The sequence below is a fragment of the Mobula birostris genome, chromosome 8 (genome assembly GCF_030028105.1).
Source record: "Mobula birostris isolate sMobBir1 chromosome 8, sMobBir1.hap1, whole genome shotgun sequence".
NCBI classification, from domain to species: domain Eukaryota; kingdom Metazoa; phylum Chordata; class Chondrichthyes; order Myliobatiformes; family Myliobatidae; genus Mobula; species Mobula birostris.
In genome coordinates, this window is record NC_092377.1 from 131,980,560 (window position 1) to 131,996,886 (window position 16,327).

A 16,327-nucleotide genomic window follows, 5' to 3' on the forward strand; every position below is an offset into this window, starting at 1 on the left:
CTCCCCTTTCCCATCGGGCAGAATATACAAAAGCCTAAAGGCACATACCATCAGGCTCTATACCCGTTGTTATCAGACTCTTAAACAGAGCTCTTTTATGAGTAGATCGACTCTTGACCTCACAGTCTACTTTGTTTTTGAATTCAAGAACCCTGAGGTAATGTTACAGCTATATGAGACTTTAGTTAGACCTCACTTGGAGTACTGTGTTCAGTCTGGTCAACTTACTACAGGAAAGATGTGGATACCATAGAGAGTGTGCAGAGGAAATTTACAAGGATGTTGCCTGGATTGGAGAACATGTCTTATGAGAATAGGTTGAGTAAACTTGGCCTTTTCATGGAGCGACGGAGGTTGAAACCCGATAGAGGTGTATAAGTTGATGAGAGGCATTGATCATGTGGATAGCCAGAGGCCTTTTCCCAGGGCTGAAATGGTTAATACGAGGGGGCATAGTTTTAAGGTGCTTTGAAATAGGTACAACAGGGATGTCAGAGGTAAGTTTTCACAAAGAGCGTGGTGGTGTCATGGTCCGGTCCGGTCCGTGCAGTCCATATTCCGGTTCACGGTCCAGTCCATCGACCCTTGCTCCAGGTTTTCCTGTTCACCCTGTTTCTGTTCTTGTTTAGCTCTAATTGAGGCAGCTGATTGTCAGTGGGGCTGGCTGCATAAATACCTCCAGAGACCAGGGCATGGTTGCTGGATTGTTCTTGTCCTTACTCCTTGTATCCCTTGCTCTGCCTTCTGTCTCCTCGCCTGAAGCCCTGCCTTGTCTTGCTGGTAACTCTTGCCTCGCCTGAAGTTCTCATCTCGCCTGAAGTTCTCATCTCGCCTTGCTTTGCTAGAAGCCTTGCCTTGTCTTGCCGATAACTCTCGCCTCACCTGAAATTCTTGTCTCACCTTGCATTGCCTGAAGACTTGCCTTGTCTTTCTGGTAACTCTTGTCTCGTCTCGTCTTGTCTTGTCCTGGAGTCACCCTGTACCTAGCTCCCTTCCTGTCCCTTGCCTCTGCCCAGGTAAGCCAGGCAGTCTTGCCGTTACCTGTGGTTGGTTCTGTCCATTCTTGTCCCTTTCCTCTATCGGGTGGTGATCTGTGCCCTGCCCAGGAGTACCTCGCCCTGCCCAGGAGGAGCCTGCCTAGCCTCAAGCCTGAAGACTCCAGCTTCCTGCCAAGCTTCACCTCTAGTCCCTAGCCTCAAGCCTGAAGACTCCAGCCTCCTGCCAAGCCTCGCCTCTAGTCTCTAGCCTCAAGCCTGAAGACTCCAGCCTCCTGCCAAACCTCGCCTCTAGTCTTTAGCCTCAAGCCTGAAGATTCCAGCCTCCTGCCTCCTGCCAAGCCTCACCTCTAGCCTCCTGCCAAGCCTTGCCTCAAGCCTCTAGCCTCCTGCCAAGCCTCGCCTCAAGTCTCCTGCCAAGCCTCACCTCAAGTCTCTAAGACTCCAGCCTCGTCCTTTGCCTACTTCTGGGGTCCGAGCCAGAGGCAAGACCCAGGTACTGGGTCCTTGTCCAGTCTCTGGCTCAGAGTCCAAGCCTGGGCTCCTAGCTCTTTTGTCCAGTCCTGTTCCAGGTTCCTGGTTTTCCTGTCCATGTCCTTGCCATCACCCTGTATCCTAGTCCTGTCCTTAGTACTTCAGTGTCTGTGTCTTGCACTTGGGTCCGTTCCAAGCCCCCTCCGTATGACAGAACGATCCAACCAACCATGGACCCAGCGACACAGACACTGTCGTTTTCCTCTTGCCACCCGGGGTTTCTTTCTGTTAAATACCTTCCCACCCGCCCGGGTCGTCCATAGTCCGGATTCCCTGTTTGGTCTCCAGGAGGCTCCCGTAGAGGGGGGCGGGGAGGTACTGTCATGGTCTGGTCCGTGCAGTCCATATTCCGGTTCACGGTCCAGTCCATCGACCCTTGCTCCAGGTTTTCCTGTTTACCCCGTTTCTGTTCTTGTTGAGCTCTAATTGAGGCAGCTGATGCTCAGTGGGGCTGGCTGCATAAATACCTCCAGAGACCAGGGCGTGGTTGCTGGATTGTTCTTGTCCTTACTCCTTGTTATCCCTTGCTCTACCTTCTGTTTCCATGCCTGAAGTTGCCTTGTCTTGCCGGTAACTCTCGCCTCACCTGAAGTTCTCGTCTCGCCTTGCATTGCCTGAAGCCTTGCCTCGTCTTGCTGGTAACTCTCACCTCGTCTCGCCTGCAGTCTTGTCCTGGAGCCACCCCGTACCTAGCTCCCTTCCTGTCCCTTGCCTCCGCCCAGGTAAGCCAGCCCGTCTTGCCATTACCTGCGGTTGGTTCTGTCCCTTCCTGTCCCTTGCCTCTGTCGGGTGGTGATCTGCGCCCTGCCCAGGAGGAGCCTGCCTAGCCTCAAGCCTGAAGACTCCAGCCTCCTGCCTAGCCTCTAGCCTCCTGCCAAGCCTCGCCTCTAGTCTCTAGCCTCAAGCCTGAAGACTCCAGCCTCCTGCCAAGCCTCGCCTCAAGTCTCCTGCCTCCTACCAAGCCTCACCTCAAGTCTCTAAGACTCCAGCCTCGTCCTTACCTAGCTCTGGGGTCCGAGCCAGAGGCAAGGCCCAGGTACTGGGTCCTTGTCCAGTCTCTGGCTCGGAGTCCAAGCCTGGGCTCCTAGCTCTTTTGTCCAGTCCTGTTCCAGGCTCCTGATTTTCCTGTCCATGTCCTTGCCATCACCCTGTATCCTAGTCCTGTCCCTAATACTTCAGTGTCTGTATCTTGCACTTGGGTCCGTTCCCAGCCACCTCCGTATGACAGAATGATCCAGCCAACCATGGACCCAGTGACACAGATGTTGTCATTTTCCTCTTACCACCTGGGGTTCCTTTCTGTTAAATACCCTCCCACCCGCCCGGGTCGTCCATAGTCTGGATTCCCTGTTTGGTCGCCAGGAGGCTCCCGTAGGAGTGGGGGTGGGGTGGGGTGGGGTGGGGAACTGTCATGGTGCGGTCCGTGTAGTCCGTATTCCGGTTCACAGTCCGGTCCATCGATCCTTGCTCCAGGTTTTCCTGTTTACCCTGTTTCTGTTCTTGTTTAGCTCTAATTGAGGCAGTTGATGCTCAGTGGGGCTGGCTGCATAAATACCTCCAGAGACCAGGGCGTGGTTGCTGGATTGTTCTTGTCCTTACTCCTTGTATCCCTTCCTCTGCCTTCTGTTTCCTGGCCTGAAGCCCTGCCTTGTCTTGCCGGTAACTCTTGCCTCGCCTGAAGTTCTTGTCTCGCCTTGCATTGCCTGAAGCCTTGCCTTGTCTTGCTGCTAACTCTCGCCTCGTCTCACCTGCAGTCTTGTCCTGGAGCCACCCTGTACCTACCTCCCTTCCTGTCCTCTGCCTCCGCCCAGGTAAGCCAGCCCGTCTTGCCGTTACTTGCGGTTGATTCTGTCCCTTCCTGTCCCTTGCCTCTGTAGGGTGGTGATCCGCTCCCTGCCCAGGAGAACTGTGCCCTGATCAGGAGGAGCCTGCCTAGCCTCAAGCCTGAAGACTCCGGCCTCTAACCTGAAGACTCCAGCCTCCTGCCTAGCTTCTAGCCTGAAAACTCTAGCCTCTAGCCTGAAGACTCCAGCCTCCTCTCTAGCCTCTAACCTCTAGCTCCTGCCTCCTGCCAAGCCTCGCCTCTAGTCTCTAGCCTCCTGTCTCCTGCCAAACCTCGTCTAGTCTCTAGCCTCAAGCCTGAAGACTCCAGTCTCCTGCCTAGCCTCTAGCCTGAAGACTCCAGCCTCCTGCCTAGCTTCTAGCCTCTAGCTCCTGCCTCCTGCCAAGCCTCGCCTCTAGTCTCTAGCCTCCTGCCAAGCCTTGCCTCTAGCCTCCTGCCTCGCCTCATCTCGTCTCAATCCTGAAGTCTCCTGCCTCCTGCCAAGCCCCGCCTCAAGTCTCTAAGACTCCAGTCTCGTCCTTGCCTAGCTCTGGGGTCCGAGCCAGAGGCAAGACCCAGGTACTGGGTCCTTGTCCAGTCTCTGGCTCGGAGTCCAAGCCCGGGCTCCTAGCTCTTTTTTCCAGTTCTGTTCCAGTTTCCTGGTTTTCCTGTCCATGTCCTTGCCATCACCCTGTATCCTAGTCCTGTCCCTAGTACTTCAGTGTCTGTGTCTTGCACTTGGGTCCGTTCCCAGCCACCACCTTATGACAGGTGGGTGTGTAGAATGCACTGCCAGCACGGTGGCGGAGGTGGAAACTATAGGGTCTTTTAAGGGACTCTTAGACATGTACATGGAGCTTTGAAAAATAGAGGACAATGCAGTATGAAAATTCTAAGCAGTTTCTATGGTCAGTACAACATTGTGGACTGAAGGGTCTGTATTGTGCTGTAGATTTCTATGTTCTATGTTCTTATTGTCTACCTACATTGCATTTTCTCTGTAGCATAGCAGCTAGTGACAAGGGTTCAATTCCCACTGCTATCTGTAAGGATCTCCCTGTGACCATGTAGGCTTCCTTCGGGTGCTCAGTTTTCTTCTCACGTTCCACAGACGTTCAGGTTCGCAGGAGATATGGGTGTAACTGGGCAGTGTGGGCTAGTTGGGCCAGAAGAGCCAGTTATGCTGTATCTCTAAAGTAATAGATAAATTCTTCTTCTATCTCAATGCACAGTGTAATGATCTGGTCAATACGAACATTACACAAGACAAGCTTTTCACTGTATCGGTTCATGTGATAATAGTAAATCAATTCCATTTGGTATGTGTGGCTGCAGAGACATCAATATGTTGACTCTTAACCTGCCTCCTCAGATCCAGAGAGAATGAATTCCAAGTTCTGCAATGTCCATTGCAGATACTTCCAGTGAGCATCGACATAAATTCAGACATCTTGTTCTTCACCAAACCAGCCTCCCCTCCATGCCTGTACTTCCTGCCACTTGAGGAAAGCAGCCAGCATAATCAAAAATACTTCACGCTCTGGACATTCTCCCTACTCCAGCCCTCAACCCCATGGGGCAGAAGATACATGTGACAAATAAAGCTAATTTTTAAAGGGGCAGTTCTACCCCATTGTTATAAGAACAATGATCTGCCCCCAAGTACGATAATATGGCCTCCTGACGTTTTAGTTTAACTCTTTATGGCCTGGCACTTCATTGCTTACCTGCACTGCACTTTCTCTGTAACTAACACTTTATTCTGCAGTCTGTCATTGTTATTCCCATGTGTTATCTCAAGTACTGGTGTGATGGACTGATCTATATGGAGGACATGCAAAACAAAGCTTTACTCCTTACCTTGTATTATTGTACATGTGACAATAATAAAATCAATATCAGTTAATCCTTGCGACTGCAGTAGTGATAAGAGATTCCATAGTTAAAGGGATAAAGACGAGATTCTGTGGATATGAGGGACACCTGGATGGCACATTGCCTTCCAGGTGCCAGGGTCAGGGATGTCTCAGATTGAGTCTACAACATTCTGAAGGGGCAGGGTGAGTAGCCTTTAGTCTTGGTATATATTGGCACCAATGACATAGGTAGGAAAAGTGAGGAGGTCCTGAAGAGAGATTTTAGGGAGCTAGTAGACAGCTGAAAAGCAGGACTGCCATGGTAGTAATCTTTGGATTGCTGCCTGTGCCACACGCTGGTGAAGATAAGATTAGGAGCATTTGGTAGATGCGTGGCTGAGGAACTGGTGCAGGGGGTAGGGGTTCAGATTTCTGGATCATTGGGATCTCTTCTGGGGAAGGTATGACCTGTACAAAAGGGACAGGTTACACCTGATCCCGAGGGGGACCAATAACATTTGCAGTCAGGTTGGCTAGAGCTGTCTGGGATGGGTTTAAGCTAATTTGGCGGGGGTGAGGTGGGTACTGGAGAGATAGGGCCAAGGATGGGGCAGTCAGTTTACAAACAGAACCAGTGTGTAGTGAGAATCCTAGCAAGGACAGGTTGATGATAGGGAAAAATGCAGTCAACTGGATGAGTTGCAATGTAAAGGAGGAATAAAATTGGAAAAAAAGGTGATGAATACAGGAATGAAGGTGTTATAATTGAATGCAAGGAGTATATGGAATAAGGTAGGTGAACTTGCAGCTCAGTTACAGATTGTCAGGTATGATGTTGTGGGCATCATTGAGTCGTGGCTGAAAGATTATAGCTTGGAGCTTAATGTCCAAGGATACAGATTGTATCGAAAGGACAGGCAGGTTGGCAGAAGGGGTGGGGTGGCTCTGTTTGCAAAAAATGAAATCAAATCCTTAGTAAGAGGTGACAAAGGATCATAAGATGTAGAATCTTTGAGGGTAGAGCTAAGGAATTGCAAGGGTAAAAAAAACCCTGATGGGAGTATTATACAGGCTTCCAAACAGTAGCAAAGATGTGGGCTACAAATTACAACAGGAGAAGGAAAAGGCATATCAAAAGGGCAATGTTACTGTAGTTATGGGGGATTTCAATATGCAGATAGATTGGGAAAATTAGGTTGGTGTTGGATCCCCCGAAGGGGAATTTGCAGAATGTTTATAAGATGGTTGAACCCACTTGAGGATCAGCTATTCTGGATTGGGTATTATGCAATGAACCGGAAATGATTACAGAGCTTAAGGTAAAGGAACCTTCTGGAGACAGTGATCATAATACGATAGAATTCACCCTGCAATTTGAGAGGGAAAAACTAAAGTCAGATGTATCAGTATTGCAGTGGAGTAAAGATAATTACAGAAGCATGAGAGAGGAGCTGGCCAAAGTTGATTGGAAGGGGACACCAGCAGGGATGAGGGCAGAGCAATAATGACTGCAGTTTCTGGAAGAAATTTGGAAGGTGCAGGATAGATACATCCCAAAGAAGAAGATGTATTATAAAGTCAGAATGACAAAACTGTGGCTGACACGGGAAGTCAAAGTCAATATAAAAAGTAGTGGGGAAAACCAATAGAAGGCACCTAAAAAGTTATAGAGGGAAAAGATGGAATGCGAAGTTAAGCAAGACAATACTATTAAAGAGGATGCCAGAAATTTCTTCAGATACATAAAGAGTAAAAGAGAGGCAAGAATAGATATTGAGCCGTTGGTAAATGATGCTGGAGAGGTAGTGGGTAGGAAATGGGAGACGAGCTGAATAAGTATTTTTCATCAATCTTCACTGTGGAAGACAATGTGCTGGAAGCAGTATGTTGGAAGTTTGAGAGTGTCAGGGACACAAGTCAGTGAAGTTGCCCTTCCTAGGTGGATAGGAAACTGAAAGATTTGAAGCTAGATAAATTACCTGGACCAGATGATCTACACCCCAGGGTTCTAAAGAGGTGACTGACGAGACTGTGGGGATTAGTAATGATCTTTCAAGAATCAATACGTTCTGCTATCGTTGTGGAGGAGTGGGAAATTGCAAATGTCACGCCAGTCTTCGAGAAGGGAAAGAAGCAGAAGAAAGGAAACTATACGGCAGTCAGTCTGACCTTGGTGGTTGGGAAGATGTTGGTATCAATTATTTAGGATGTGATTTTGGGGTATGATAAAATGAAACCCCGAAAAAATTATAAAATAGACTGAAGTTGGCATGGTTTCCTTAAGGGAAAATCTTGCCTGACAAATCTATTGGAATTCTTTCAAGAAATAACAAGCAGGTGGATGTTGTGTACTTGGATTTTCAGAAGGCCTTTGACAAGGTGCTGCACACGAGGCGGCTTAACATGCTAGGAAAGATACTAGCATGACTGATTGGTAGGAGGCAAAGAATGGAAATAAAGGCACAGCCTTTTTTCGTTGGCTGCCAGTGACTAGTGGTGTTCCACAGGAGTCTGTGTTGGGACCACTTCTTTTTACGTTTATATGTCAATGATTTGGATGATGGAACTGGTAGTTTTGTGGCCAGGCTTGTGGACGATATGAGCACAGGTGGAGCGATGGGTAGTGTTGAGGAAGCAAGGAGGCTGCAGAAGGACTTAAGAGAGATTAGGAAAATGGACAAAGAACTAGCAGATGAAATACAGTGTTGGGAAGTGTATGGCCATGCACCTTGGTTGTAGAAATAAAAGCACAGATTATTTTCTAAATAGAGAAAAACTTCAAAAATCCGAGCTGCAAAAGGATTTGGGAGTCCTTGTTTAGGATTCCTCAAAGGTCGATTTGTAGGTTGAGTCAGTGGTGAAGAAAGCAAATGCAATGTTAGCATTCGTTTCAAGAGGACTAGAATGTAAAAGCAAGGACACCTGATACGGCCTCACTTGGAGTATTGTGAGTAGTTTTGGGCCGCTTATTTAAGAAAGAATGTGCTGACATTGGAGAAGGTTCAGAGGAGATTCACGAAAACGGTTTCGTGAATGGAAGACCAGCTGATGGCTCTGGACCTGTACTCACCGGAATTCAGATAAATTGGAGGGCGGGGGGGGGGGGAATTCTCTATTGAATGGCCTTGATAGAAAGACGTGGAGAGAATATTTTTTATGCTAGAGGATTCTAGGACCAGAGGCCACAACCTCAGAATAGAGGAACGTTCCTTTAGGACGGAGAGGAGGAGGAATTTTTCTTTTTACCCAGAGTGGTGAATCTGTGGATTTCGTTGCCATAGGCGGCTGTGGAGGCAACGCCATTCGGTGTACTTAGGGCGGAGGCTGAGAGATTTTTACACACGTGGAAATCTGCAGATGCTGGAAATCCAAGGCGAAACACACAAAATGCTGGAGGAAACCAGCAGATCAGGCAGCATCTACGGAAATGGATAAACAATGGACATTTCGGGCAAAGACTCTTCATCTTGAATCAATAGACTCTTGAGAAGTCGGGCATGAAGGGTTACGGAGAGGAAGCAAGAGATTGGGGCTGAGAGGGAAATGGATCCCCCATAATGAAATAGCAGAGCATACTCGATAGGCCAAATGGCCTAATTCTGCTCTATACCTTATGGTCTTATAACCAACTTGCGTCTAGTGTCCAATCTGAATTTTTGACGTCTGTAATTTCGACCTGCAGTTTCAATTATTCTGAGAACACTATTCGAGGTTCCAGCAGTATCCTCTCGATCAAGGACATTTCCTTTTGCCAATGGCTCTTTCAGAAGGACCAAGTTTTAAAACGAGCCCGGGAAAAAATTCAAATAACCCCTGACATTTTTCCAAACCCTCTCCCTCCGGAATCAACGCTGCTGGCCTCCTTCATCTCAACCCCCGTAACCGACGCATCGGGAAGCGCAGATCCGACTGCCCCAGACTCTCAGCAGGGAATTTCTTCTCGGAGGAGCAACTTTATCCTTACCCAGACGCCGCACACATTAACCGACACTGACACAGTCGATTATCGCACGTCACACAAACTGAGGTGACCTTTTTCAGTTTAGCCCAGTGCCAACTCTCCTCCTGAGCCAGTGTTAGACCTGCTCGTGCACCCTTTCTCATCCTCGCCCCCCATCCATTCATTCGAAATCTTGATCCATTTAATCTATCCCTTTACTCCTCATGCCTTCCCTCCTTCCCCTACCGTTTCGATGTACAAATGTTTAACCCACAACCACAGCTTTTCACTGGCCTGTTTCCACGCCCCCGCTCCGTTTTCCCACCTTCTGGGGTGCTCACCTGGGAGGAGGCAGTGAGCTGATGATGAAGCGAGAATCTCTGAGGTAGTTTTTTTTTTAAATTTTAAGGGGGTGGGATGCTCCTTTCGCCGCCGGGTCCCCGAGCGCGCAGCCCCAGTTCTCAATGGATAACCCGCTCCCTCCACTCTGAGATTCCTAGGAGCCAGATGCAAAGGCGGTCGAATTCCTCCGCCGAGCTCCCGAGGTCTTCCCTCTTCCCGCTCCGCGAAACCTCGCCCCACCCTCCACCCCGTTACGGATTGGGAGGGAGCGCCCGATTCGGAATGTGGTGTTGGGCGGGAGACGTTTCCCTGCCCGGCGGAGATCGACCGGGGGTCTCAGCGTCATCAGAGATAGGAGACCCGATCCGCTTTATCCTGCCGGTGCAATGGGCGGGAGGCCGCGGAGGGAGAGGGGAGTTGGTGGGATATCCCTATACCGAGGTCTGGGTATCCCGGGTCTCAGGTGCGCAGGGGATGCCAGTAGACTCAGACCATCGTTGGCTATGGGAGGGAGCACCCGGGGGAACTCATGTGTTCATAGGGAGAACATGCAAACTCCACACCACACACAAGGTGGAGGTGGGAGAGGAGACACATACATCAACAGGGGGAGGCTTCAGGCAGCACAGAATGTTCAAAGTCAGAAGTATTACAAACAAAATTGTTTCAACTTTATACAAGTCCCCAATAATCAGTATGCAACGCCAATGCACACAGAGACATAGACAAGAACTCCACAGATAAACACGTGCGGAAGTTCATGCCCCCACAGACGAACTCACACGTAAAAAAAGCAGCGTGAGTGTCAGACCCCTACATTCACAGAGTGACGTTCGCAGACATCGGGAGAAACGCTGAATCTGGCGTCTACAGGAACCCATACAGCATGAAAGTGAGCTCCGGGGGAGACGACTTGAACACAAACCATGCCTAGAAGAGGATACCTCCATACTGTGTGTGTGAGAGAGAGAGAGAGAGAGAGAGGAGAGAGAGAGAAAGAGAGAGAGAGATAGTGAGTGTGTGAGAGTGAGTGTGTGTGAGAACGAGAGACAGAGTGAGTGTGTGTGTGTGTGTGTGAGAGAGAGAGAGAGAAAGAGAGAGATATAGTGAGAGTGAGTGTGTGAGAACGAGAGACAGAGTGAGTGAGTGTGTGTGAGAGAGAGAGAGAGAGATAATGAGTGTGTGTGAGAACGAGAGACAGCGTGAGAGTGTGTGTGTGTGTGTGAGAGAGAGAGAGACAGACAGACACCGACCGACGTAACTGTTGCTCGTGAACAGAGAAACACCCACGTGGAATCGCGCGTTCAAAAGCAAGTAGACCCGATGGGCTGAATGGCCTAATTCTGCTCCCATCTCTTATGATCTTAAAACACAATTACGTACACGGGCTTACACACACACAATGAAACACTGGCACACAGAACCGCAATGAAGTGCAGGCAAACATGAACTCAGTCAAACGCCGATATGCACAGACAAACACAGACTGAAGTACAGACAGGCTCGCAAACAGACAAACACAGACTCGGTCAAATGACTAGAGATTCACAGGTGCAAATACAGGTGCACACAAGCGAGTGCACTCAGTTAAATGCGGAGCCAGACAGAAACAGGCAAACGCTTACTCGCACGTGTCCACCCAAACAGAACCACAGACTGGCACACACATACAGACCATTAGACAGAGGTGTGAAGCCCAAACGCAGCAGAATGGGCGTACACATACGAACCGCCACAGTTGCATTCACAGACACACAGAACCACGGACTTGTATCCGATAGCAGCGGCCCGCGTTAGTCCGGGGTTAACCGCATGCCCACTCCCTTTCCCCCTGTCTCAGGTAGGGAGGTCAAGCAGGGACTCAATAAATTAGTGTGTCACTGCCCCGCTGTAGAGCGCGGGGTAGGGTCTGGTACTTTGGACCGAGCGCATTTCCAGCACGCTCCCAACCCCATCCCACTTTATTCAGGAACCGAGCAACACAGTCCCGAGTTAGGGTCTCAACCCGAAACGTCGCCTATCCATGTTCCCTCCACAGACGCTGCCTGGCCCGCAGAGGTAATGCAGGACTGTGTGTGTGTGTATCTGTGTTGCTCCGGATTTCCTGCATTCACAGTCCCTCTCCAGTGTCTCAGAAGAATTCGACAGCGATCCACGAACAGGAGCGCCCAGCGGCCGGAGCTCAGGAGGGGTCGAAACCCGCCTCCGTGCGAGCATTGGCACCCCGGGAAGCGGGGGCTCCGTCTCTCGGCTGTTCACAGTCGCCTGCACCTGGGGGTAGGGTCCACGCTGATGAGTCGAAGGGGAAGGGTTATCTATCTTCCAAAGCTCCATCTCTCAGTCGATCGGCTTCGTGACCTGGGGCTCGGCTTTGGTCTTGCAAGACCTCGCGTATCTTCTCCACGCAGAGTCGGGAGGCGTCCCTGGTTTCCCGGCAGAGCGGGGCCAGACTGAGGAAACCGTGTGGCAGGTCATCAATTACTCGCAGCGACACCGGCTGCCCCACCGCCCGCAGCCGCCGGGCGAACATCACCGCGTCATCCAGCATCGGATCCAGTGCACAGGCCTAGGGGCGGAGAGGGGAGAGAGGTGGGGTGGAAGGAGTGGAGTGAGGGGTAAGGGGGTAGGTAGAGGAAGTGCGAGTGGGGCGGGAAGAGGGAGTTTGGGAGAGATGTTGGGGAGGGAAGGGGAGTTGGGGAGAAAGGTTGGGAGGGAGGGGGGAGGGGGATGAGGAAAGGGGAGTGATTGGGGGTAAATGGGAAGGAGGGGAAGAAGATGGAGTATGGAGGGGCAGGGATGTGAGGAAGATAGATTGAGAATAGGAGGGGCAGAGGGAGGTGGGGGACAGAAGAGGATGGATGACAGAATGATCAGTGCTGAAACTTGAGAGTCAAGAGATAACACAGCATGGATACAGACCCTTCCCATCCAGTCCATGCTGACCACAATGCCTTTCCAATGTCCTGCGTTTGGCCTAAATCCCTCAGTCTAAGCCCTTACTCCTCCATGTACCTATCCAAATACTCCTTAAATGATACAAATGTACCTGCCTCAACCATTTCCTCTGGCAGCACGTTCCATCCTCAGGGTGAAAAATATGCCCCTCACGTCCCTTTTAAATCTTTCCCCTCTCATCCTAAACTTACACCCCAAGCTTTGGATTTACCTACCCAAGGGAAAGAAATGTTACTTTCCACCTCTCATAATTGTAAACATTTCTACCAGATCGCCCAGCCTCTCTGTGCAACCTAGGGCCTGTAGTCCTGGCAACATCCCCGTAAATCTTTTCTGCATTCTTTCCAGTTTAACTGGGTAACCAAACCTTCACACAGAGCTCCAAGAGGCAGTCTCACCAATGACTTATGTTCCAACTCCTCCACTCAGTGCCCTGACAGGTAAATGTCCTAATTTCCCACCTGTTACCCGATGTAACATTTACTTCATTCTCCTTTACACTTGTGTACTGGGAACGACATCAGACAATCTTGAATCCTGAATCTATACTCAACTCCCCAGGCTAAATCCCACAAAAAGATGTATGTTGTGATAACTATTACCACTCCTGGAGAGGGTGTTGAAAAAGCTCATCAGGATGCTGCCTGGATTGGAGGGCATGTGCTGTAAGGTGAGGATGGACAGATTTGGGTTGTTTTCTTTGAAGCGGTGGGGACTGCGGGGAGACCTGATCGAAGTTTATAAATTTATGACAGGCATCGATAGAGTGAACAGCTGTCTTTTAGGCAGTCCAGCCGCTGACTGTAGGGAGTTTGTACGTTCTCCCAGTGACTGCACGGGTTTCCTCTGGGTGCTCTGGTTTCCTCCCACAGTCCAGTTGGCAGATTAATTGGCCATTATAAATTTTCCTGTGATTAGGCGAGGGTTAAATCGGGGGATTGCTGGGTGGTGTGCCTCGAAGGGCCGGGGGGACCTGTTCTGTGCTGTATCTCAATAAAAAAAATGTCAAATGCTAACATGCTAAGAGAAAGAAAACTGAAAGGTAAGCTTTTTTTTAAACTCAAGAGTGGTGGGTGCCTGGAATGCACTGTCAACAGTGGTGGTGGTAGATATGATATTGGCATTTAAGAGGCTCTTAGAGAGACAATGGAGGGATAAGGAGGCAGAAGTGAATTGGTTTTATTTGGCATCATGTTTGGCACAGACACAGTGGGCTGAAGGGCTCGTTTCTGAGCTGTATGTCCTGTGTTGTCATATAATACTCGAGGTGTCTCTGTGTAACTGTGACTGTACGACACTGTTTCTCTGTAATTCTGTGTCCTTCTGACTATTATTCTGTCCCTGTGACTGTAACTTACTTATTTATTGAGATACAGCACAGAATACGCTCTTCTGGCCCTTAGAGCTGCGCCACTCAGCAATTTAACACTACCATAATCACAGGAAAATTTATAATGCCCAGTTAACCTACCAACTGGTATGTCTTTGCACAGTGGGAGGAAACCCATTAACTTCACGGTGTGGACATACATAGACTCTTGACATGATGTTGGAATTGAATTCCAAACTCCGACGCTCAGAACTGTAATATCATCGTGCTAACTGCTTTGCCACTGTAACACAGTATAGCTGTGACTGTAACAGTGTATTGCTGTGACACTGTTTTCCTATGACTCTGTAGTGTCCTTGTAACTGTAATAATTGTGACACTGTATCCCTGTGAGTCTGTAACACTGTATCCCTGTGAGTCTGTAACACTGTCTCGTTGTGACACTGTATCCCTGTGAGTCTGTAACAGTGTCATTGTGACACTGTATCCCTGTGAGTCTGTAATGCTGTGTCATTGTGACACTGTATCCCTGTGAGTCTGTAATGCTGTCTCATTGTGACACTGTATCCCTGTGAGTCTGTAACAGTGTCATTGTGACACTGTCTCCCTGAGAGTCTGTAACGCTGTCATTGTGACACTGCATCCCTGTGAGTCTGTAACAGTGTCATTGTGACACTGTATCCCTGTGAGTCTGTAATGCTGTCTCGTTGTGACACTGTATCCCTGTGAGTCTGTAATGCTGTCTCATTGTGACACTGTATCCCTGAGTCTGTAACGCTGTCATTGTGACACTGTATCCCTGTGAGTCTGTAATGCTGTCTCATTGTGACACTGTATCCCTGTGAGTCTGTAACAGTGTCATTGTGACACAGTATCCCTGTGAGTCTGTAATGCTGTCTCATTGTGACACAGTATCCCTGTGAGTCTGTACTGCTGTCTCATTGTGACACTGTATCCCTGTGAGTCTGTAATGCTGTCTCATTGTGACACTGTATCCCTGTGAGTCTGTAACAGTGTCATTGTGACACAGTATCCCTGTGAGTCTGTACTGCTGTCTCATTGTGACACTGTATCCCTGTGAGTCTGTAACGCTGTCTCGTTGTGACACTGCATCCCTGTGAGTCATTCTGAAATTGTACCTGTGACTGTAACACTGTGTTGTCGCTGTGTCACTCACCACGAGGTGTACAGGTGGCAGTCCCTTCAACATGTGGTCAGGGGCCAGCAGAGGGGACATGAAGGGGTTGCTCTCAATGGCAGACGTACGCAACTCAATGTTCCCTGAGCCACTGCGTAGAGGCTGGAAGCCCTTGGGGAACTTGGATGCCCCGGTGGTCCACTCCTCCTCCTCGTCCTCGGCACCCAGCTTGAGGCCTGGCCCTGCCCCACTGCTGCCGTCGACCACTCTGGCCGCCAGCTCCCCCTTGCTGGAGGAGGGGCTGGACTCCTCCTCGCAGGTCCTGCTCATCACGTAGTCATGCTGGGAGTCCAGCGGGGAGCCACTGGTGCACGGTCTGCTGAGTGCAGCCTCCGAGCAGCTCTTCCTCAGAGCGTCTGTTGGGGGTGGGGTGCAGAGAAAGATCGTCAGGGTAGAAGAGGGAGATGGGGGAGGGTGGTTGCAAGAACAAGACAAATACCTCAGTTACAGCATGAATCGTGGATATATTAACCCCGTTCCCTTTCCCTCAACCACGGGTCCAGAGGTAGGTGGGGGAGGGGGCAAGGAACAGGCTCCGTTCCCGCGGAATAATCCCCTCCCTCTGCCCTGCAGCCAAAATGCGATGTGTGAGGGGACGGTGGAGGGGGTAGACCCAGCAGACAGACTGCACACAGCAGGATCTTGCAAGCTGGTATTTTAGCAAGGTCTGGAAGGGCAGAGATCTCTGGCGGGATATTGACGATGAAATTCTCAGAGGCACAGCTAGGAAACTACCTCTTTTCTCACTGATAAATCATGGGCTTGCCAGTTCCTTCCACGCAGCACGTCTTCAATGTGTGATGGTCAAGAAGACTACACAGCACAGGATCAGACCTCTTGCACCATCATGTTGCATCAAACTAATTAAAATAGTAATTAAACAAGTAACTAATCTTTACACAGTGTCCACATCCCTCTGTTCTCTGCACATTCATGTACCTATCTAAGAAGATCTTAAAACACCTCTATCGTATCTGCCTCCACCCCACCCCTGACAGCACATTCTGGGCAACCACCACTCTGTGTTAAGAAAAAACTCTTGCTCCACAAATCTCTTTTGAACTTGCCCCTTCTCACCTTAAACACATGTCCTCTGGTACTTAACATTTCAATCTGGGGAAAAAGAGATACCAGCTGTCTACTGTGTCTATGCCTTTCATAAACTTATAGTTCTCCTCTCAGCCTCTGTCACCATAAGACCATAAGATAAAGCAGCAGAATTAGGCCATTTGGCCCATCGAGCCTGCTCCTTCATTTCATCATTGCTGGTCCATTTTACCTCTCTGTCCCAATTTCCTGCCTTCTCCCCGTATCCTTTCATACCCTGACCAATGAAGAATCTATCAACTTCTACC

General features: G+C 49.6%; 1 protein-coding gene across 3 annotated transcripts in view; it reads right to left on the reverse strand.

Moving 5' to 3' along the window:
* Positions 1-10,158: 10,158 nt before the first annotated feature.
* LOC140201720 (hormone-sensitive lipase-like) overlaps positions 10,159-16,327 on the reverse strand; it is a 73,206-nt gene continuing 67,037 nt past the window's right edge. For all 3 annotated transcript variants that reach the window (XM_072266280.1, XM_072266279.1, XM_072266278.1), the window contains 2 exons: positions 14,952-15,328; positions 10,159-12,055 (listed from right to left, as the gene is read on the reverse strand). In XM_072266280.1, coding sequence (XP_072122381.1) covers positions 11,801-12,055; positions 14,952-15,328 — 632 coding nt within the window. In that variant the 3' untranslated portion in view covers positions 10,159-11,800. The remainder of the gene's footprint in view (positions 12,056-14,951; positions 15,329-16,327) is intronic.